Source organism: Salmo salar, chromosome 10, assembly GCF_965601325.2.
Source record: "Salmo salar chromosome 10, fSalSal1, whole genome shotgun sequence".
NCBI lineage: Eukaryota > Metazoa > Chordata > Actinopteri > Salmoniformes > Salmonidae > Salmo > Salmo salar.
Window position 1 is genome coordinate 81,486,899 of NC_138300.1, and position 24,084 is coordinate 81,510,982.

The following is a 24,084-nucleotide window of genomic DNA, read 5'->3' on the forward strand; positions in this document are numbered from 1 at the left end:
TACGATGTTTTACCGGCTCATTTTGGAGACAGAGGTAGGCTTAGGCCTGTAGCATGGACGGCGACGATGCCCGAAAAGTAAGTCAATTTCTATCGCTATAGGCCTACCTTGAAATTATTGATTGTAGACCGTCCCCTATTCCCACTGATTAGGACCTATGTATAAGTGTGCCCTTTGGTTTCCAGTGGACTGTTGATTATTGTTACAATGTCCGTTGGTGCGTGTGAGTACCTGTGCTGTGTGTTTTGGGCTTTCGTGCCCTTGTGGATTGCACAGATGATTACGGGTCTCGTCCCGTGTGTTAATCATTGTGTGTAATTTATTCGAGGTACTCCTCACTCTTTTGTTTGGGTTTCAACATTGTGTTTTTGTTTAGTGTTTGTTTGGTCTTCGTCCCTGTGCCTTTACACGGCACGTCGTAATTTGGGTGCAATTAAAAACTCCCCCTAGTCTCATAGCAAAGAGTCTGAATACTTATGTAAATTAGGTATTTCTTTATTATACTTTTTTTTTTCAATTGCAAAAATGTCTAAAAACCTGTTTTTGGTTCGTCATTATGGGGTATTGTGTGTAGATTGAATAGGATTTTTTTTTATTTCATCCATTTTAGAATAAGGGTGTAACGTAACAAAATGTGGAAAAAGTCAAGGGGTCTGGATACTTTCCGAATGCAATGTATTTATATATATATATATATATATATATATATATATAGCAGGGACCCTGGGCATCTTTCTTTTGGTGTTTTTCAGAGTCAGTAGAAAAGCCTCTTTAGTGTCCAAAGTTTTCATAACTGTGACCTTAATTGCCTACCGTCTGTAAGCTGTTAGTGTCTTAACGACCATTCCACAGGTGCATGTTCATTAATTGATTATGGTTCATTGAACAAGCATGGGAAATAGTGTTTAAACCCTTTACAATGAAGATCTGTGAAGTTATTTGGATTTTTACGAATTATCTTTGAAAGACAGGGTCCTAAAAAAGGGTTGTTTCTTTTTTTGCTGAGTTTATATATAGATGACAGAGAGAAATTGTTTTTTTCTTACATATTTTTATTGTATTTTATAGTTATACTGTACCTTTGCCTATTCGATCTGGTCAGTAAACATAGGCCTTGCACCAAATTCTTGTCTCAAAAACATCTAATCTGTGCTTCAGTACCAAATAGTTGTGCGTCCTGTCTATTGAACAATGAATGACCAGTCATCAGCTTTGGTGCACAAAGGCAGGTGCACATATCCAGATTAGTGACCAGAATTCACTTGTTACATTTTCTCCTGCTTTGCCTGGCAAAAACAGAGTAGCCTACTTTCATATCATCCATATAAAATACAGTTTAGCAATCTGCTAGGGATGCATCTTTGCCAAAACAATAGGTTACCTGGCGATTTCCCTGATCATTTTCATATTTCAGATCCAATGCACCCATTTTTATATAAATTTCACGTCATTTCTGGGTAACAGTTAAGTACCTTATTGTGATTGTTTTCAATTAAAATGGTCAAAAATAAACAAAAATAGCTTCTTAGCAAAGAGCAATTTCTCAAGCAAGAAGTGTGCAGGAGTACATGAGACAGGAATGTGTAGTATCGGTGGAAAAAGTTCTGTGTGTAAACTGTAGGGGTACTTAAAAAAATAAAAGAGAGCCGCACACTCTTGGAGCTCAGATGCAAAAATGTTAGATCGAACGTTTCGACAGACCAGTTGTCTTCGTCAGGGTATAAACTGTAGGGGTACCCATGGTGCAGGAGATCAGAAGTGTCCGGTGAGAGAAAGGCAAGTTGAGGTTACCAGAATCAGAGTAGTGCAGAAGGTGTAGTATGCTGAGGCAGTGAAGAGAGTAGTAGAGGATGATGGTTCCAGGGTGAGGCATCCTAAGAAGATCACTGTAAATAGGTTGAGGCAAATATAAAGTGATAGGAATAACATGTGCTTCAGTAACGTTCGTTTTTGGCGTTCATGGTCATGGTTGTCAATTTTACTTCAGGAATGGAATGTAAATCACAGAGGATAGATGTTGTGGTGGCAGCTGCAGAGAAGTACTTGGATGTATGAGATTTTCCTGCCGAAGATTTACAAGATGTTTTGAATGATAATGTCCCATCCTCCCAGGCTGTTGGCCTGGAGTAGTATCAGATGTGGCCAAAGTAGTGGAACAGTAGTGGGGTTTTAATGTGTACAGGGTTAGTTGTTAAGGCAATTGATTTTGTATTTAATTTGAGTTTTTTTGTTTAGTTTCTTTTTTTCACAAAGTGTAATGAATTCATACTACAGAATAGCAGACTGATACACAGCCAATACAGCAGCATGCACCTGACATTTGTTTGCGGACCAACATAATACCAAAGAGGAAGAAGAGACAATTGATACATGGATTGTGTATGTGTGCCATTCAGAGGGTGAATGGGCAAGACAAGAGATTTAAGATTGAATTGCCTTTGAATGAGGTATGGTAGTAGGTGCCAAGAGTGTGTCAAGAACTGCAACACTGCTGGGTTTTTCACGCTCAACAGTTTCCTGTGTGAATAAAGGATTGTCCACCACCCAAAGGACATCCAGTCAGTGTGACACAACTGTGGGAAGCATTGGAGTCAACATGGGCCAACATCCCTGTGGAATGCTTTCACAATCCATCACTGGGTACTACTCTCCATATTTTCAAGCATGGTGGTGGCTGCATCATGTTATAGGTATGCTTGTCATCAGCAAGGACTAGGGAGTTTTTCAGGATTGAAAGAAACGGAATGAAGCTAATCACAGGCAAAATCCTAGAGGAAAACCTGGTTCAGTCTGCTATCCAAAGACACAGAGTGGTGACCAAGAACCCGATGGTCACTCTGACAGAGATCTAGAGTTCTTCGGTGGCGATGGGAGAACCTTCCAGAAGGACAACCATCTCATCATCAATCAGGCCTTTATGGTAGAGTGGCCAGATGGAAGCCACTCCTCAGTAAAAGGCACATGACCGCCCGCTTGGAGTTTGCCAAAAGGCACCTAAACACTCACAGACCATGAAAAACAAGATTCTCTGGTCTGATTAAACCCAGATTGAAGTCTTTCGCCTGAATGCCGAGCGCCACATCTGAAGGAAACCTGGAATCATCCCTCCCCGTGAAGCCACAGGAGCGCCAGGTCCGCTTCTGCTCTCCAGAGCGACCTAGCTCCCCAGCAGATGAAGACAACTCCAAAGTGCACAGCCTCGACTAGCCATAGTTAAGGACGGGGCCCGTTCTGGTGGCCGTTGTGAACTCGTCTGCAGCTACTGCAGATGTCAAGTGCAGCTTAGATGTTGGGGCCTCTCCCGCCATGGCCTTGTGGGATCAGCCCTGGCCTGTCTTTGAAGTTCAGCCTGCGGCCACAAGGACTCAGACCGCTCCTGCTGGCCCAGCCCAGTCAGCTCTTGCCTGTTGGGATCCCTGCTGTCTCCACTTGCTAGCACCCTGCTAGTTCCAGCCTCGAGGACCCCAATACCTCCTGACCTCCCAGACCTCCCCTCAGGGGACCCTCCAGCTCTCCAGGGGGAACTCGCCAGACATGACCCTATGTGACTCACCAGAAGTCACCCCAGATGTCCCCCCTGACCTAGATGTCCAGTTCACTGCCACCATGGTAGGGTCAGAATTCCCTTCCTTCCCGGTAGGGTCAGAATTCCCTTCCTTCCCGGTAGGGTCAGAATTCCCTTCCTTCCCGGTAGGGTCAGAGATCCCTTCCTTCCCGGTAGGGTCAGAGTTCCCTTCCTTCCCGGTAGGGTCAGAGTTCCCTTCCTTCCCGGTAGGGTCAGAGTTCCCTTCCTTCCCGGTAGGGTCAGAGTTCCCTTCCTTCCCGGTAGGGTCAGAGTTCCCTTCCTTCCCGGTAGGGTCAGAGTTGCCTTCCTTCCCGGTAGGGTCAGAGTTGCCTTCCTTCCCGGTAGGGTCAGAGTTGCCTTCCTTCCCGGTAGGGTCAGAGTTGCCTTCCTTCCCGGTAGGGTCAGAGTTCCTTTCCTTCCCGGTAGGGTCAGAGTTCCTTTCCTTCCCGGTAGGGTCAGAGTTCCTTTCCTTCCCGGTAGGGTCAGAGTTCCTTTCCTTCCCGGTAGGGTCAGAGTGCCCTTCCTTCCCGGTAGGGTCAGAGTTCCTTTCCTTCCCGGTAGGGTCAGAGTCTCTTTCCTTCCCGGTAGGGTCAGAGTTCCTTTCCTTCCCGGTAGGGTCAGAGTGCCCTTCCTTCCCGGTAGGGTCAGAGTGCCCTTCCTTCCCGGTAGGGTCAGAGTTCCATTCCTTCCCGGCAGGGTCAGAGTGTCCTCATTTCCTGGCAGGTGTAAAGTGTCCAGGCTTTGAGTGTTCTGCTCCTCAAGTAGGTCTATCCTGCACCCCCAGGTAGGCCCTAAGTCTCAGGCCCTAGTTGCAGGTTCAAATGTTTCTGATTTAAGTTCCCGGACTCCAACCTTAGTGATAGGCCCCCAGTACTCAGCCGTTCTAGGTCCACAGTCTCCTGCACTAGTAGCCACTAAGTTTGATGCTCTGCCAGGCCCTAGGTATCCTACCCCCCCCCCATCAGGTTCATAGTTTTCTGTATTGAGACAGTTTTCCTGTCAGGTTCAGAGTCAGTATCCCTGTCAGGCCCAGAGTCAGTATCCCTGTTAGTTTCAGTCATTCTCCCTCTCAGGTCCAGAGTCCGTTGACCTTTCCCTTATAAATCAAATAAATATTACAGGCGGAGTCGTATCACACTCATGGGTCCTATGTGTGCCCACTAGGACTAATTGAATGATCCAAAAAGTGCAAATCAAGTGTAGCCTACCTGGGCACACATGGATCATTCAAACAGCGCACTTGTTGACAAGTCATTGTTTTGAATAGGACTTCAGTGGCAAAAGTACATAGGTCTACATTTACGAGGTTGTACCCTCTTCAATCAATAGGCTAGGGGCAAAATAACATCCAAATTGAGCGCTCATCGACTGAGAGAGGTATCAGGTGCAATTTTCTGGCTTTGTTAACAGGCACCACAGGTGGTGTATGGGCAAAGTGCACACGGTTTTCCGACTCTTTGTGCATCGAAGCACCACATAAAACTGTCTGTAACACAGAACCCAAACCGGCTGCGCGCGTGCGCCATTGTGCGCCATTGTGCGCCATCGTGCATAAATGTATTTTGTCCCCCCACACCAAACGAGATCCCAAACACGCAGGTTAAAATATCAAACCAAACGCTGAACCAATTACATTAATTTGGGGACAGGTCGAAAAGCATTAAACATTGATGGCAATTTAGCTAGCTAACTTGCACTTGCTAGCTAATTTGTCCTATTTAGCTAGCTTGCTGTTGCTAGCTAATTTGTCCTGGGATATAAACATTGAATTCTTATTTTACCAGAAATGCACAAGGTCCTCTACTCCACCAATTAATCCACACATAAAACGGTCAACCGAATCGGTTCTAGTCATCTCTCCTCCTTCCAGGCTTTTTCTTCTCTTGATTTTATATTGCGATTGGCAACTTTCATAAATTAGGTGCATTACCGCCACTGACCTCGTTTGTTTTTCAGTCACCCACGTGGGTATAACCAATGAGGAGATAGCACGTGTGTACCTGCTTCTATAAACCAATGACGAGATGGGAGAGGCAGGACTTGCATCGCGATCTGCGTCACAAATAGAACTGACTTCTATTTTAGCCCTTTGCTATGCAGACGCTCGTTGGCGCGCCCAAGCAGTGTGGGTGCAATAATTGAATAATATAGATTTTTCAAAATTCATTTTGGTGTAGTCAGCCTGTTAGTCGTGATAATGCTTTAAATCCATCACTGCAAATAACTGACAGTTTCGAAATCGAATACATGTGGATCACATTTTAGGGTTGAGGTATGATTCTGTGGAAGGCTTGGCAACAGAGTGCACCTGTTGCAGCAAGCCCAGGCACAACTGGAGGTGCGCTTTATGGAGCGGGCACACCATAAATAAGCCTGTAGACTATATCAATAGTTTAAGGCTACAATATCCTTTCATAGTGTTTATATCAGTACAACAACATAGGTCTATCAGATAGCGGATGTTTGGGGGGCATAGGGCCTACCTTTTCTGGAGACACAGGATAATCAAGTTTCAGTTATGACATCACTTGTTTACAATATTAGTCAATATGCCTACTATGTCAAAAAGTGCGGGCAAAGAAGAAGAAAATGTGAGTAGGCCTAGGATAATGCTTTGTTAGTTCTTCATATTAATGTCGCTTCACATTTGTATAATTCTAAAGATGGATGATGAAAGTCTATGAGATGAATATGTAGCCTACATAATTAGTCATCATGTAGGCCTACGGCTAGCTGACTACTTTAAGAATAGTTTAACAATGTAAATGGATCAAACAAATTTGTTTTAGAGCTTGATTCAACCTTTTTCATGCAAAGTGAATTGGCAAAAGGTGGAATTATTGCAAACCAAGTGACAGGGATGGGGTCTACTATCAAAACCCTTACCAAAATCCCACATCTAAAAAGTTTTGTCATGATTGTCTCTGTCTTTGTAGGGGTTACAGGAAGCCCCAGAGAGGACATTCCCTGTGTTCTTCAGAGGAAAACTAGGGGAGAAGGTTAGTGTGATAGTATGACATTCCAAATGTTCTGAGATCCTTAATTTCTTTCAAATTAAATGTTACCTAATTATATATTTTGAATGACTTCCTTCCCGTTTCCAGTCCTAATTCCACAACCATTCCCACTGTAGTATCCATTGCCCTGACATTGATGTTTGTTAAAACACAATCCACAGCTCCATCAGGAGACCCCAGGGTTTGACCTGTTGGACCCCAACATGAGAGTCATAGATGTTAGTTATAACTGCCTCCACGACAAACACCTGAAGAGTTTTTTCCGCCATCCGGAAAGGAAGAAGCGGCTGGTGAAGCAAGGCCTCATCACCTCAAATGAGAAGGCATGGCAAACCTCCTCTTTCTTTCCAAAATCTAAAAGTGACACTTATATGGAACTGAGAAAATTGGACAGGTGTAAGCAATATGATGGCTAGGTGAAATGTTTGCCATTTTGCTTAGTTTACACAAATCCAAATCTACAAGTGCATATGGTCATTGTTAGTGCAGGTTGTAAAAGAGAATGTGTTCTTAATGTCTTACCTGGTTAAATAAAGGCAAAATCAATCAATATTGGGGTAGGGGTTAGAGATAGATTTGGGATTGGGTGTTTGTACACATGAACTTCCTCTAAAAATGGCTCTTTTGTGGCTCCTCCCTTTCAGGTGCTGTGTTCGTGTAAAGAGTACAATCGCTACAGTAGCTACATCAAGTCAGTTCAGTTGCTGTGGGAGAAGCAGTGCTGTGCCCAGCAGGTTAGAGTGGTCTACTTTCTAGATGCTCAATTATAAAAACACAAAAGCTATATTGTAAGACACACCTTTCCAGCTGTCGCTCATGGATCGGGAAAGGGTTTTCTGATCACGTGACAAGACCAGGAAAAACTTGTGGAAGGCAAGGGTGCAAATTAATCTCTCTCTCTCTCTCTCTCTCTCAGAAAATGCTTTTGAAGCAGTTCCTAGTCTTGCAGCAGCAAGGGGAGGTTCCGTCCCACATCTCACTGACGGATATTAGAGAATGGCTCATTGCCAAGGGTAGAAACTACTTCAAGAACACGTGAGTGTTATTAGAATCTTTTACTCAAATTTGTTAAAAAAAACATAAGCAAAGGTGTGGAATCACGTTGACCTCCTATCTAGCAATAACTTAATAAATAGATATGGTGGACATTTTGAGTTGTAGAAAAATTAAGGTAAATCATGTTTCATATTCCCTTGTATGTGAAGGTTTCAGAGTGAAATGGAAGAGGGGAAGAACCTTTACTTGGCCCAACTGGCTTGGGATGTGAAACGACGCCTCAGGCTTGAGGAGCTGGAAAGAGAAGTGTGCAGGGAGCTACGCCTGGAGCGCCGAACCCGCTGGTCGGTGATTGGACAGGTAAGGATGGAACAGCGGCACTCCTAGGGCTGATATCAACTCACAGTTGCTTAAGCAGCAGTAGGACCTCAGTGTTTCTGTAGGTATCTTCATCCATTTGCCTCTCTCTCTTACCCGTCTCTCTTAGCCTGGTAGCCAGATGGGAGATTGGAGACCCCTGGGCATGGAGACATACACACCTCTGGGAATGGACTCTCCCTTCAGACACTCCACCTCCTCGATGGACACTCTTTCCAGTCAGATCTCGACTGAGAACCTCGAGGTTGCTACGCTACATACTGCCAGACCACATATTGCCAGACCCCAAACTCCCAGACCACGTTCTGCCAGACCACCAACTGAAAGACCTAGCAGTGACTCTGATCACTCTGGAACCTTGTCTACTGTGATGACCTGCTCACCACATTCAGCTAGCCCGTCAGTGGTAGGTCATTTTGGTCATGAACATGTTCCCAGCTTTCACTCTTTGGGGGCTGTAGACATATTACTGCTTCCCTGTTTCCCATCTCCTGGGAAATCCATATCCAAGTACAGTGGCAAGAAAAAGTACGTGAACCCTTTGGAATTACCTGGACTTCTGCATGAATTGGTCATAAAATGTTATCTGATCTTCATCTAAGTCACAACAATAGACAAACACAGTCTGCTTAAACTAATAACACACAAACAATTATAGTTTTTCATGTCTTTATTGAACACACCGTGTAAACATTCACAGTGCAGGGTGGAAAAAGTACACTCAGCAAAAAAAGAAACGTCCCTTTTTCAGGACCCTTGTCTTTCAAAGATAATTCGTACAAATCCAAATAACTTCACAGATCTTCATTGTAAAGGGTATAAACACTGTTTCCCATGCTTGTTCAATGAACCATAAACAATTCATGAACATGCAACTGTGGAACGGTCGTTAAGACAATAACAGCTTACAGACGGTAGGCAATTAAGGTCACAGTTATGAAAACTTAGGACACTAAAGAGGCCTTTCTACTGTCTGAAAAACACAAAAAGAAAGATGCCCAGGGTCCCTGCTCATCTGCGTGAACGTGCCTTAGGTATGCTGCAAGGAGGCATGAGGACTGCAGATGTGGCCAGGGCAATACATTGCAATGTCCGTACTGTGAGACACCTAAGACAGAGCTACAGGAAGACAGGACGGACAGCTGATCGTCCTCACAGTGGCAGACCATGTGTAACAACACCTGCACAGGATCGGTACATCCGAACATCACACCTGCGGGACAGGTACAGGATGGCAACAACAACTGCCTGAGTTACACCAGGAACGCACAATCCCTCCATCACCACTCAGACTGTCAGCAATAGGCTGAGAGAGGCTGGACTGAGGGCTTGTAGGCCTGTTGTAAGGAAACCGGCAACAACGTCGCCAATGGGCACAAACCCACCATCACTGGACCAGACAGGACTGTCAAAAAGTGCTCTTCACTGACGAGTCACGGTTTTGTTTCACCAGGGGTGAGGGTCGGATTCACGTTTATCGTCGAAGGAATGAGCGTTACACCAAGGCCTGTACTCTGGAGCGGGATCGATTTGGAGGTGGCGTGTCAGTCATGGTCTTGGGCGGTGTGTCACAGCATCATTGGACTGAGCTCGTTGTCATTGCAGGCAGTCTCAACGCTGTGCGTTACAGAGAAGACATCCTCCCCCCTCATGTGGTACCCTTCCTGCAGGCTCATCTCGACATGACTCTCCAGCATGACAATGCCACCAGCCATACTGCTCGTTCTGTGCGTGATTTCCTGCAAGACAAGAATGTCAGTGTTCTGCCATGGCCAGCGAAGAGCCCGTATCTCAATCCCATTGAGCACGTCTGGGACCTGTTGGATCAGAGGGTGAGGGCTAGGCCCATCCCCTCCAGAAATGTCCTCGAACTTGCAGGTGCCTTGGTGGAAGAGTGGGGTAACATCTCACAGCAAGAACTGGCAAATCTGGTGCAGTCCACGAGGAGGAGATGCATTGCAGTACTAAATGCAGCTGGTGGCCACACCAGATACTGACTGTTACTTTTGATTTTGACCCCCCCCCCCTTTGTTCAGGGACACATTATTCCATTTCTGTTAGTCACATGTCTGTGGAACTTGTTCAGTTTATGTCTTGGTTGTTCAATGTTGTATGTTCATACAATTATTTACACGTTAAGTTTGCTGAAAATGAACACAGTTGACAGTGAGAGGATGTTTCTTTTTTTGCTGAGTTTATGTGAACCCTTGGTTTTAATAACTGGTTGACCTTACTTTGGCAGCAATAACCTCAACGTTTTCTGTAGTTGCAGATCAGACCTTTACAACGGTGAGGAGGAATTTTGGACCATTCCTCTTTACAAAACTGTTTCAGTTTAGCAATTTTCTTGGGATGTCTGGTGTGAACCTCTCTCTTGAGGTCCTGCCACAGCATCTCAATCGGGTTAAGGTCAGGACTCTGACTAGGCCACTCCAGAAGGCATATTTTCTTCTGTTGCAGCCATTCTGTTGTTGATTTACTTCGGTGTTTTGGGTCGTTGTCCTGTTGCATCACCCAACTTCTGTGGAGCTTCAATTGGCGAACAGCTTTACATTCTCCTACAAAATGTCTTGATGAACTTGGCAATTCATTTTTCCGTCAATGATAGCTAGCTGTCCCTGAGACCCTGAGGCAGCAAAGCAGCTCCAAACCATGATGCTCCCTTCACCATACTTTACAGTTGGGATGAGGTTTTGATATTGGTGTGCTGTGCTTTTCTTTCTCCACATATAGTGTTGTGTGTTCCTTTCAAACAACTCAACTTTAGTTATCTCTCCACAGAATATTTTGCCAGTACTACTGGAACATCCAGATGCTCTTTTGCGAACTTCAAACGTGCAGCAATGTTTTTTTGGACAGCGGTGGCTTCTTCCGTGGTGTCCTCCCATGAACACCATTCTTGTTTAGTGTTTTACGTATCGTAGACTCATCAACAGAAATGTTAGCATGTTCCAGAGATTTCTTTAAGTCTTGAGCTAACACTCTAAGATTCTTCTTAACCTCATTGAGCGTTCTGCGCTGTGCTCTTGCAGTCATCTTTGCAGGACGGCCACTCCTAGGGAGAGTAGCAACAGTGCTGAACTTTCTCCATCTATAGACAATTTGTCTAACCGTGGACTGATGAATATCAAGGCTTTTAGAGATACTTTTTTAACCCTTTCCAGCTTTATGCAAGTCAACAATTCTTAATCTTGGGTATTCTGAGATGTCTTTTGTTTGAGGCATGGTTCACATCAGGCAATGCTTCTTGTGAATACCAAACTCAAAGTTTGTGAGTGTTTTTTTAGGGCAGGCAGCTCTAACCAACATCTCCAATCTCGTCTCAATGATTGTACTCCAGGTTAGCTGACTCCAATTAGCTTTTGGAGAAGTCATTAGCCTATGCGAATGCTTAAATTATGTATTCAGTATAGACACGAAAAATACAATCATTTGTGTGTTATTAGTTTAAGCAGAATGTGTTAATCTGTTGTTGTGACTTAGATGAAGATTAAATCTAATTCTATGACCAATTTATGCAGACATTCAGATAATTCCAATAGGGTTCATATACTTTGTCTTGCCACTGTATTTGGATGATATGATATCATATGTGTTTGCCACTTTGGTAAATGTAAAAAGTCTAGATGAGACAGATGATTAAGTTGCAACAATGGAGACCACACATTTGATATACAGTAATTGCAACAAAAAAAAAAGGTATATTTGTTATATTTACTTAAAAAAAATGTTGATATGGATTAACATGTGTTTTGATTTCCAACATACTGTAAATCTTAATTAATTCTGTTGATGTACCTTTCTGTGTTCATATATACAGATTACTGTTGGGGACTTGCTGCTCATGATTGGGCACATAACGAGCTCAGTATTGGAGGAGGTAAATAGTATCCTGATCCCTGCCTTGGTTGACCTTATAAGGCTGAGAGCTTCAGAAAGTGCTGCAGAGAGTATACTCCCCATCAGCAAAGACACCAACGAAGATTCAACCCAGGGCTCTGTCAGCTGTACCTCCCTACTCTCCAAAGTCAATGTTATCTGTCTCACTCAGAGTCCTGACAGTAGGTCTTCCCCAATCTCCATCGATGAACCAGTCACTGCTGTCCAGACTTATTGTAGCAGCAGTTCTCTGCCCAGTGAGGAACGAGCACACTCTTCCTCTAGTCAGATCTCTACTAAGAACCTCCTGGCTGCTAGGCCATGTTCTACCAGGCCCCAATCTGCCAGGCCCCAATCTACCAGGCCACAATCTACCAAACCACCACCTACTAAACCACAATCTGCTAAACCACAATCTGCTAAACCACAATCTGCTAAATCACAATCTGCTAAACCACCACCTGCTAAACCACCACCTGCTAAACCACAATTTGCTAAACCACAATTTGCTAAACCATCACCTGCTAAACCACAATCTGATAAACCACCACCTGCTAAACCACAATCTGCTAAACCACAATCTGCTAAACTACAATCTGATAAACCACAATCTGCTAAATCACAATCTGCTAAACCACCACCTGCTAAACCACAATTTGCTAAACCATCACCTGCTAAACCACAATCTGATAAACCACCACCTGCTAAACCACAATCTGCTAAACCACAATCTGCTAAACTACAATCTGATAAACCACCACCTGCTAAACTACAATCTGCTACGTCACAGTCTGCCAGGCCACAATCTGACATACAATGTACTACCACTGATGTCTATGAACCCTCATCTGCTGTAGTGGGCTGCACACCACATTCGGCTAGCCCAGATTTGATATGTCATTTTAGTCATGGACATGTCATCCCCTTCAAACAGACCTTGGCCAGTTTCTCCTCCTCCTCCAACACCAGCTTCCCCTCCAGCCAGGGCTCATCTAGCAGAAGCTCCCTGGTGTCTACCACTTTGAAACTCTCAGCCACTGACATGCCTCCCAAGCAGGGGTCAGCCAGGAGCACCTCCTCCTCCTCCTCGGGCTCCATCAAGCATTTTGACAGAATGAGTGACATTCCTTGCTCCCTGGCTGTGAGCTCTATTTCAACTGTTCCTGGACCTGACTCTTGCAGCAGCCTTGTGCGGGAGAATCAGTTTGCTACTGAGGTCTCGTCGATTTGCCTCAGCCAAGATAGAAATGGACAAGGAGGGAGTGTAACACCTCCAGCCCCTTTGGATGTTTCCCTCCCCTCCATTATTGAGCGGGCTGGTGGACTTGTATGTTCTGTCATCTCCCAGTCTTTAGCAATTGTGGAGGCGCGGTCAAGTGTGAATGGTGAGGAGGGCTCTCCATCTCCCACCACAGTCTCCCATTCTCCTACAAGGGTGTTTGTCAGCCACTTAAGGAGTAGCCCACTAGGTGAGGACCTTGTAGATTCAACACTTGCGGATGTTATCTCTGTCCTGAAAATGGAGGGAATTCTTTCCTCCTCTCCGACTTTGGAGGAGGAGCTGCTTGATCTCTCCTCCAGTTGTTCTTCGTCATCCAGCGAGACACTGCAATGTGTGTCTGTTGGCCCTCTTGGCAGTGGGTCGGAGACATCCTTCCAACTTCTTGGGGGTCGTAATCTGAGTATCGCCACCCCAACGGCCCATGTTATCACAGAGGACTTAGAAGTCTACAGTGATGAGATCATTGATGAAATCCTTATTATAATGAGGACCAAAAAAGATGATGACAGTGGAAGTGACGTCTCTGGTGCATCAACACCATGCAACACACCAGCACCACAGAGCCGGTCCTCTTCTGCACTGAGGGGCGTGCTTCCCCATGACAGGAGGATACTCAGCACAACACTGCTTGGAATCCAGAACACACTAGACAGTGAGAACCTCTCAAGAGAGTGCTCCATCTCACCACAGGACAATGCCAGAGTCCTGGAGATGATAAAGTTGCTGCAGAGGCGCCTTGAGGGGACACCCTCAGAGTCCTCCATCCATATCACAGATGTGGCTTCACCCTTGGGCTTTCCTCTCCCTGTATCTCTCCATGCTGTTCAGTCGTGTGTATTTGCCACTGACAAAGACCTGAAGGCAGAAAGAGTGAAGGGAGTCTTTGAAAGCCTGAGATCCCAGTTTATGAGCTACTCCATCAAGCCTGTGAGTAACATCATTACCAGGGCAACAACAAAGACGGCTGCCTCCAATCAGGTTAGTTTAGAGACACTCCAGGCAGCATCAGCAAAATCATCTGCTGTGGCTCAGAACCTTATTAGTTCGGTTTTATTTAAAGTTGCCAAGGTGTCCTGCTCTGATGACTTAGAGGGTCTGGGTGATCATCTCAGATGCCCCTCAACTTTGACCAGAGTTCTGACACCTTTGACCACAGAGAAAGCTACAATGACACCTGCTGTTCTGAAGATCAGAAGGGAGATGTCTAAGGAAGTGGCCACCGAACTCCAGAGTTTCTTGATCAAGGAATCCCTTACTGGCACCCAGACACCATCCAATGGACATGTTTGCACTTCTGGTTCTGCCCCAAGGGAAGCTGTGCGGGACATCCTGAGGAAAACCAAAGAGGAGGCTTCCAACAAAAGCTTGAATAATATTTTCTCTGTTAATTTGGATGAGCGGCTCACAGACTCCATTGCAGATGCCTTATATCCAAAGCTGCATGACAGATTGGAGTCCAAGAGAGAGCTGCAGGCTTCTTATGACAGCTCCCAGATCAGCTGCAGCCTCAGCCCCTTCGAAGTTGAGAGCAGCCTAGAGCTCCAGGAGTTCACTGACCCACTATCTGAGTCAGTATTGTGTCTCCTGGATAGGACATTTGGAGATAAAGCTCAGAACTTAAAGACAGGCGGGGGTGTTTTACAATATGTCACAGACCCAACCTATAAGAAGCTTTTGATTGGACCCCACACCAATGACGTCAATGTGGTTGTGCACACGATTGCAGTGGAGGAGTTGCCTGTTGAGGGTTGTATTGCGCAAAGTGAGGCCATTCATGGCCTTCACAAGAAGCAAGAGTTACCTTCCAGTGGCAGAGGGAATGAGACCCCGAGCCCTACTAATTGCCTACTGGAGGGTGTAGTGGGCAAACTGGTACGGAAGATGCTATTTCAGGGCCTTGACATCCCTGAGGTACCCATGAATGACAGCCGCTCTGAGAACTTTATGCTACAGAATGAACTGGTTGCGAAGCTTTGTCCTCTGATGGTAAGGACAATCATGGCTACAACCATAGCCAATCAACCACCTACTATTCAAGAAGCAGTGATGTCTTCTGAGAACATCCGTGTGAAAGAGCTGTGTGAGGCAGGTATCAAACCCCTCAAAGAGAACCATGTACCCGATGACTCTGAGACAAACATCATGGTCAGAGGGGCTTTGAATGAAATTGAATCCTGTATGGACAAGGACTCTCCCAGTCTACATTCCACACCAGAGGTGGTTGTAGACCTGATCACCAAGCTGCTTCATGGGTATGAGCTTGACTCCGAGGACTTTGCATCACCTGTGTCATCCCCAACCACCACTCTCTCTAATGTGGCAATGGACATGGTGGTTTCTGTCCTTCGGGACATGTCCGATTCCTCAGACGTTACCTCAGCATTGGAAATGACCAAGGATCTCAAGACGCCATATTCCCGCCCCTCAAGTGCAAGAATTGTAAGTGCCCTCTGCAGAGAGTTGGAGGAGCACATGGGCTCTCCTGATGCTCTGAGGCGAGCTTTGAGCAACGGCAGCGGGGAGATGACAACAGCCGTTGCGAGTGCAGTCACCAGGGAAGTCAACCGTCTGGGTTCAATCGTACCCAAAGTCTCTGTCCGGCCGCTCTCCTCAGACATCTGCCTAAGGACAGACCAGGACAAGGTCATGGTTAAGAGCCGATGTGGCTCGGCTGCGGTGAAGGCATCCCAACCGGTGTATATTATTGTTCATGTAGAGGCAGTGATGGATATCATTGTCCGGCTGCTGTCTCTGATTGTTCCTCGGACCCAGGATAAACTGGCCAGCTGGACCCTAGTTGAGGATGTGACCAACAAGCTGTCCAGTGCTCTGTGGGTGAGGGTGACTAACAGGTGGAGGGAAGCAAATGTCTGCCTGAAGGCAACAGACATCTTTCAGTTGGTGCTGTCTGTGCATAGAAAGTTGATGCAACGCTATGGCACAGAGGAAGCCCTACAGAAGATACTGTGCCACAAGGCACCCAAGCTGCACAAGGACATTGTCTGTCTTGTCACGAACGGAATTATGGATGCACAATCCAAACTTCAAGGCACCAAAAATCTGGAATCTACACTCAACTTGAAAGAATTGACAGCCTTGTTTAATGAAATGACAACCCGTCAATCTTTGAATAAGAAAACTGAGCACAGCAGCATCAAGACTGAGATTGAACAGCCGGAGTGGTCCACTGTGGAACAAGTGACATCCGGTTCCACCAGCTTCATTAGGGAGCTTATATTAGAAGAAGTCCTGATGAAGCTTGTCAAGAAGATATGCCGTATGCCAAAAAGGACCAACAAGCGTCAGCGCATCCAGATCAGTGATCTGGTGACTGAGCTGATCCGATTGTTCGATGATGAGGTGGCCAAATATCTGATTGAGGAAATGGAAAGCCAGCAAAAAAGTTTCAATTCTAAGATGACATCGAAGCTGGCAGATGCCATCTACACTGACCTTGGGAAGGTCAAGCGTTTGAAACGCTCCTTGAAAATTGACGATTTATTTGAGGATCAGGAGATGCTTTCCATTGTCTCTGTCATTATTTCCCACAAGCTACTGGCCATCTTGAAACCCTCAGTGCCCAATCCATATGACCGCGAGACCTCAGACCTTGAAGACTCATGCAGTGATGATGTGGAGGATGCGGAATCTGAGGGGGTGCATTATGCCACCGGCAGAAAGGTAAGACAAGCTCAGATTACTCTTGAATGGTCATTGGTTGTGCTTTTTGATATCGGCACCATTAAGTATAGTTGTATTATTATAGGAATATGTAAAGGAAGTGAAATTGAAGTTTAATTGTGCATCCTTGAATTCTGATCACAGTCCAACATGAGCATCGTCCTTACAGACACTACATACCAGCCAGAGATGTACATTGCTGTGGATTCTCCACTTATGAGTGAGTATTCCTGGGGGAAAATGTTCTTATGGGACAATTATATATAAAGAAGTATAAAGAAGTCATAAATTATTGTTTTATCAGACAATTGTCCATCTGAAATTCTTACATATTTTCATCTTCTTGCCAGTTAAATTATCCAAGATGAGGAAAGGCATCCGCGGCTTCTTCTGGAGAGTCCAGAAGGCCTGGAAACGCTTGGTCTCCTGCAAGTCCTCTGGGTCCTCTGATGGGTAGCCTGGATGACGTGCAGCCCATGTCAGTTGCTTTTGCCAGGCTACATCTGAGGACACCACAACTGGCCTCAATACAACATTTGTATTTTTGTTGTTCATTTTCATTTTGAGTCCCCTAATGCTGCTATATTTGAACCAGGCTGTCAGTGGACTAACTTACCATTAGTTTATACTCCTTAAGGAAGATCCACTATAGGCTACTCAACACCAAAATTCCATCTGGGTCTTTTGATCCCTTATTAGCTCCTACTCCTGTAACTAGGAATGTGAGCTTCTAAATGTCATTCAGACATCTACAGCTTCTCCTGTGATTAGGAAGATAAGCTAAGAAGCCCAACCAATTGACTAGATGTGCTGTACGTCTGATGCCCTCTCCCTATTGTAATCATTGATCCACGTCCATTGCGGCCTCTAAATTTGATATAGATATTTAGCCTAAATTAAAAAAATTACAAGGCGTGTAGGCCAGCTTCTACTCTTATGATTAGGAAAGTGGTGCTAAACGTTTTGGGCTTTGAGGAACTATGTATTTTATTTTTCAATCACTTACATACTTTTTAATGGTTGTTTTAATAAACCCTTTGTATTGCAGATTTTGATTAATCTTGTATCTTTCATAATTTTTCATTTTAATTTAGGTATTCATTTGATGACATGGGACTAAAACGTAGTTTATACCCTACATACGTACACAACAAATAACTACAAGCAGCTATGCAAAAAAAACTCTACACAAGAACACAGGATGAGCATTTTGTGAAGCGTTCTTGTGTTGCACACGAAGGGTATGAACTAGGCTTAGTCATTTTATGACTTCTATAAGGGTATATAATGGTATCCATAGTGCAGTATTAAGATGTTCATTATGGAGCTTTATATTATAGTAGAAATAATGTAAATGAATAAAAGTGAATTGATGTATGTCAACTCGATATTTGCTTGCTCAACAAAAGCTATATTGGTGTTAGACGGTCTGAAGTTGCATGACATTCACGTATTTATTTAATTGGCACGGCCCTGAAAGAGGTAGAAAAGGCCTCAAGATGGCGACAAATATTTTCTATCAGAAAATCGAACCGAATCAATGTATTTATCACATGCGCTGAGTAGAACAGGTGAAATGCGTATTTACATCTTCCTCTAACTCTGCCTTGGCAGAGAAGGGCTTGATGAATCATATACAGTATATTGAATTCAGAGTTTCTAGTGTGAAATACAACATTGCTGTCTGCCAAATTAATTTGCAGTATTAAAGCAGTGTAATATACACTGAGTGTACAAAACATGAGTGCTCTTCCCATGACATAGATGGACCAGGTGAACCCAGGTGAAAGCTATGATCCCTTATTGATGTCACAGTGTAGATGAATAGGAGGAGACAGGTTAGTGAAGGATTTTTAAGCCTTGAGACTATTGAGACATGGATTGTGTATGTGTGCCATTCAGAGGGTGAATGGGCAAGACAAAGTATTGAAGTGCCTTTGAACGGGGTATGGTAGTAGGTGCCAGGCACACCGATTTGAGGGGAAAAAAAGGTGCAACTAAATATTAGGAAGGTGTTCCTGATGTTTTGTGCACACTGTGTATATACTTCAGGTTGTATATATTTGAAGTTACAGGAGCATGTGAGTCTTACGGCCAGCTGCCATATTCTTGCATGTATTCTGCATCCGGTACCGTGAAGCCTGGCACGCGAGTTTAGTATGATGTGACATATGATATTTATGCACCAGATGTTTGTGTGACTACTCAATGTTTGCCTAACTTGGGGAGACAAAGAAAGTAATACTTACTTTCAGAAGAGAACTTAGACATATTAGAAAAGAGGACTTTATCGTGGCCCATTCATACTAACAGGGAAGCCCCTCTCTCAGAGGCTGAGGCGAAGAGGAGCAGTCGTAAGCCCACTCCATGTGAGTGGCTTTACCGTAACCTCAGGCACAGTGGAACGGGGGAAACTCATCCGTATAATTGTGTTGAGGAGATCCAGACTGCATTTCAAATGGCACCCTATTCACTATACAATGCATTACTTTTGACCAGGGCCCATAGGGCTCTAATCAAAAGTAGTGCACTGTATAGAGTGCCATTTGGGATGCAGATTCAGACTCGGCTTTAATAAGGGGATTAGGTCTGCTAGCCAGTGTTCCGTCTCTCTCTCTCTCGCTCCCTCTCCTGCAGGCATGCTCATGTACAATAAGGTGTTTTTGGGGCATGATTACTCAGCATCATCGGTCTACCAAACTCACCTTTTGTAGTGTGGTGTTTATACTGCTGCTACACCTTAATCAGGACCTCATCCCCCGGCTAATTAAGTATCCTGCCTGTTAGTAGTTTGACACACATAATGCTTTACTTGAAGGCTACCTACATTAGGACTTAACAACACATTCATCACCCATTTATACAACGGGTGGGTGTGATCCGGAATGCTGATTGGTTAAAACTGCATTCCAGACGGTGTCTATTCCACAAGTTACCACCGGCTAAATCTATGATGTTAAAATGCGTATTTACTTTGTTCCATCTGACTGTGCAATCCACTGTCTCATCAGCCCAAGCAGGGAAGTTATATATACAAAGAAATGTCAATTGAAAAAAGGTCAAACGAAACGGAGTGCATCTAGTTTGCAGTCTTTCCAGCTTCAGTTTGAAGTTATTGTGTTAGCTGTGTTGTTGGCTAGCTCCTCTGAACAATAGTGTCCTAACAAGAAAGCACATTTTTTATGCCAGGCGAAATTGTACCTGATTAGCTCATTGTTATGGATGTATCCTCGAAGCAGGTGTTTGGAGGATATTGTCACGCCTGCTCCCACTCCCCCTCCGGGCCAGGCTACCCGTCTGTACATGCACCTGTCACCATCACTACGCGCAGCAGCGCTCATTGGACTCACATGGACTCCTTCACGTGGTTGATTGCCCCTGTATATCTATCTGTTCCTCGTGGTTTTCCCTGTGTACGCATTAATTGGTGTTGTGTGTTCCTGTCCAGACGCTGTTCCTGTTCTGTTTAATGTCCTTCAGTTATTAAACCTTCACTCCCTGTACCTGTATTGGCACTTCGTCTCAGGCCTATAAACACCCGTGCCAATATATCCTCCAAACACCGGCTTCTCCGGCATTACCACTTAAATATCCACAGCCATTGGAGGCTGGAAAGTCCCACCTAAAATTGAATTTGCTCATCAGAGGGCCCGTCACTGCTTGCTTCAAACAAAGCACAACGCTGGAAATCTGTCCGCATCCACAGAAACTAGTCCCATCGTTCTATGACGAACACAGATGGTTTTATATCAAATTCAGAGGGAGCGGTAGAGAGACTGACACAGATGTACTGCCAGTTCCTTGTTGGTTTGGCTGTACACTGAGCGTACAAAACATTAGGAACACCCTTGTCAAGGCATGGACTCTACAAGATGTCAAAAGCGTTCCACAGGGATACTGGCCCATGTTGATTCCAATGCTTCCCACAGTTGTGTCAAGTTGGCTGTATGTGTTTTGGGTGGTGGACCATTCTTGATACACACAGGAAACTGTTGCCACCTACTACCATACCTTATTCAAAGGCAATTCAATCTTAAATCTTTTGTCTTGCCCATTCACCCTCTGAATGGCACACATACACAATCCATGTATCAATTGTTTCTTCTTCTTTGGTATTATGGTGGTCCACAAACAAATGTCATAGGTGCATGCTGCTGTACTGGCTGTGTATCAGTCTACTATTCTATAGTATGAATTCATTACACTTTGTGAATAAAAACAAAAAATATATATATAAAAACTAAAACTAAATACAAAAACAATTGCTTTACCATCTAACCCCGAACCCATTAAAACCTCACCACTATTCCACTACTTTGGCCCTATCTGATACTACTCCAGGCCAGCAGCCTGGGAGGATGGGACATTATCATTCAAAACATCTTGTAACTCTTCGGCAGGAAAATCTCATACACCCAATTACTTCTCTGCAGCTGCCACCACAACGTCTATCCTCTGTGATTTACATTCCATTCCTGCGGTACAATTGACAACCATGACCATGAACGCCAAAAATGAACCTTAGGAAGAAAACAAATACACACTCGCACACCAAAGCTGGTGTTTGGAGGATATATTGGTCTAACAACACCCGTGCCAATATATCCTCCGAACACCGGCTTGTTGTTAAAAGCGGACAAGCATTTCTGAAAATAAAATCTACCACGGTGGCCAGGGTTAGGATTCCATTGGATACATTATGGATCTTTTGTGTGGTGTTGACGGCCATACAAATTAAAGGACAACAACGCCATATCCCCAGGCTTCAATTTGTCCCCACTGGTGCTCACTTTATTTATGTTTTACATCTAAGAAATGTTATGTTTCTTTCAACAGCTGAATGTACAGTCAGCAGGGCCGGCTCTAGCCTTTTGGGTGCCCTGAGCAATATTTGGTTGGGGGGCCCCTCGCCATGCGTCAACATTTTTTAGTGGCACCCCTCTTGACGGTGGAGAAAAATGTAAGGTTTGAAGCAAGTTTTCTGCAATTCTACATATTTTGCTATGGGACAGCGAGAACTTTTTATAACAAATGTCATGCAATTATTCTCAGTTTGCCATGGGACACAGATAAAAAATGTGGAGTTTTACAGTTTATTTTTTTCAATTTTACCCATTTTGCCATGGGGTGGAAAGAAATGTTTGCACATTTAAAACAAATTTCCTGCAATTCTACACATTTTGTAATGACTTATGCCATGTTAATAAGATATCTGAGTGTGAATGAATAACAAAATAAATGGATGCCCTCTGGAGGTCAGGGCCCCTGGGCACGGCATTTGGCCATAATTATTACTAGTTTAGATAGCCGGCTAAACTACACTACATTACCAAAAGTACGTGGACACCTGCTCTTCGAACATCTCATTCCAAAATCATGGGCATTAATATGGAGTTGGTTCCCCCTTTGTTGTTATAACACTAGATGTTGGAACATTGCTGCGGGGGCTTGCTTACATTCAGCCACAAGAGCATTAGTGACGTCGGGCACTGATGTTGAGCGATTAGGCCTGGCTTGCTGTCGGCGCTCCAATTCATCCCAAAGGTGTTCGATGGGGTTGAGGTCAGGGCTCTGTTCAGGTGAGTCAAGTTCTTCCACATCGATCTCGACAAACCATTTCTGTATGGGCCTCGCTTTGTGGATGGGGGAATTGACATGCTGAAACAGGACAGGGCCTTCCCCACACTGTTGCCACAAAGTTATTAAAAGCACAGAATCGTCTAGAATGGCATTGTATGCTGTAGTGTTAATATTTCCTTTCACTGGAACTAAGGGGCCTAGCCCGAACCATGAAAAACAGCCCCAGACCATTATTCCTCCTCTACCAAACTTTGCAGTTGGCAGTATGCATTGGGGCAGGTAGCATTCTCCTGGCATTCGTCAAACCCAGATTCTTCTGTCCTTCCAGATGGTGAGGCGTGTTTCATCACTCCAGAGAAAGTGTTTCCACTGCTGCGAGCTTTACACCACTCTAGCTGACGCTTGGCATTGCGCATGGGGATTTTAGGCTTATGTGCGGCTGCTCGGCCATGGAAACCCATTTCATGAAGCTCCCGACAAAAAGTTATTGTCCTGACATTGCTCCCAGACACAGTTTGGAATGCGGTAGTGAGTGTTGCAACCGAGGACAGACGATATTGTCACATTTGTCGTAGTGGAGAGAAGACCAAGGCGCAGCGGGAATGTGGATACTCATCTTTTTTTAATAAAACATGAGTAAAGCATCCACAGGAAAAGAACTATAAACAATACTCAACGACACGAACAGTGTGGCAGGCTAAACAAAGCAGTCCTCACAAACAACTACCCACAACCACAAAGAAAAACACACACCTGTTTATAGGACTCCCAATCAGAGGCAACTAGAAACACCTGCCTCCAATTGAGAGTCCAGCAACCCAACCTACACATAACACAAAACCTCTGCCCGTCCTGATCAAAACTAATACAATTACTCCCTCTGCTGGTCAGGATGTGACAGTACCCCCCCCCCCCCCCCCCCAAAGGTGCAGACCCTGAATGCACCTAAAAGAAAAGACAAAAACCCCCAAACACCAAAAAATATCCCCCTAAACTAAAGGGAGGGAAGGGAGGGTGGCTGCCGTCAACGACGGCACTGTGCTACACCCCCCCTCCCCAACCCACCTATATAGGAGGTGCGGGACGTGAACCTCGCTCCACCTTCGGCGTTGCCCACTTGGGTGGCGCCCCTGGCTGCGCCCGGCTGGCGGGCGGCGATGGCTGACCCGGAGGACAGTCGGGCCACTCGGGCTGGGCCGGAGGACAGGCGGGCCACTCGGGCTGGGCTGGGCCGGAGGACAGGCGGGCCACTCGGGCTGGGCTGGGCCGGAGGACAGGCGGGACAATCCGGCAGATCCGGATAGGCGGGCCACTCTGGCAGCTCCGGGCAGACGGGCCACTCCGGCAGCTCCGGGCAGACGGGCCACTCCGGCAGCTCCGGGCAGACGGGCCACTCCGGCAGCTCCGGGCAGACGGGCCACTCCGGCTGATCCGGGCAGACGGGCCACTCCGGCTGATCCGGGCAGACGGGCCACTCTGGCATCTCCGGGCAGACTGGCCGCTCTGGCATCTCCGGGCAGACGGGCCGCTCTGGCGGCTCCTGACTGGCGGGCAGCTCTGGCGGCTCCTGACTGGCGGGCAGCTCTGGCGGCTCCTGACTGGCGGGCAGCTCTGGCGACTCCTGACTGGCGGGCAGCTCTGGCGACTCCTGACTGGCGGGCAGCTCTGGCGACTCCTGACTGGCGGGCAGCTCTGGTGACTCCTGA

At 45.5% G+C, this 24,084-nt stretch overlaps 1 protein-coding gene across 1 annotated transcript; it reads left to right on the forward strand.

Annotated features, from left to right (window-relative positions):
* Nucleotides 1-3,066: 3,066 nt before the first annotated feature.
* Nucleotides 3,067-17,255, forward strand: LOC106560954 (uncharacterized). The gene is made up of 11 exons (XM_082956618.1): nucleotides 3,067-3,189; nucleotides 3,487-3,852; nucleotides 6,502-6,564; nucleotides 6,744-6,905; nucleotides 7,227-7,316; nucleotides 7,499-7,617; nucleotides 7,788-7,938; nucleotides 8,066-8,200; nucleotides 11,777-16,798; nucleotides 16,943-17,018; nucleotides 17,149-17,255. The coding sequence occupies exons 1-11, from the start codon at nucleotides 3,067-3,069 to the stop codon at nucleotides 17,253-17,255; spliced, it is 6,414 nt and encodes a 2,137-aa protein (XP_082812744.1).
* Nucleotides 17,256-24,084: the final 6,829 nt, after the last annotated feature.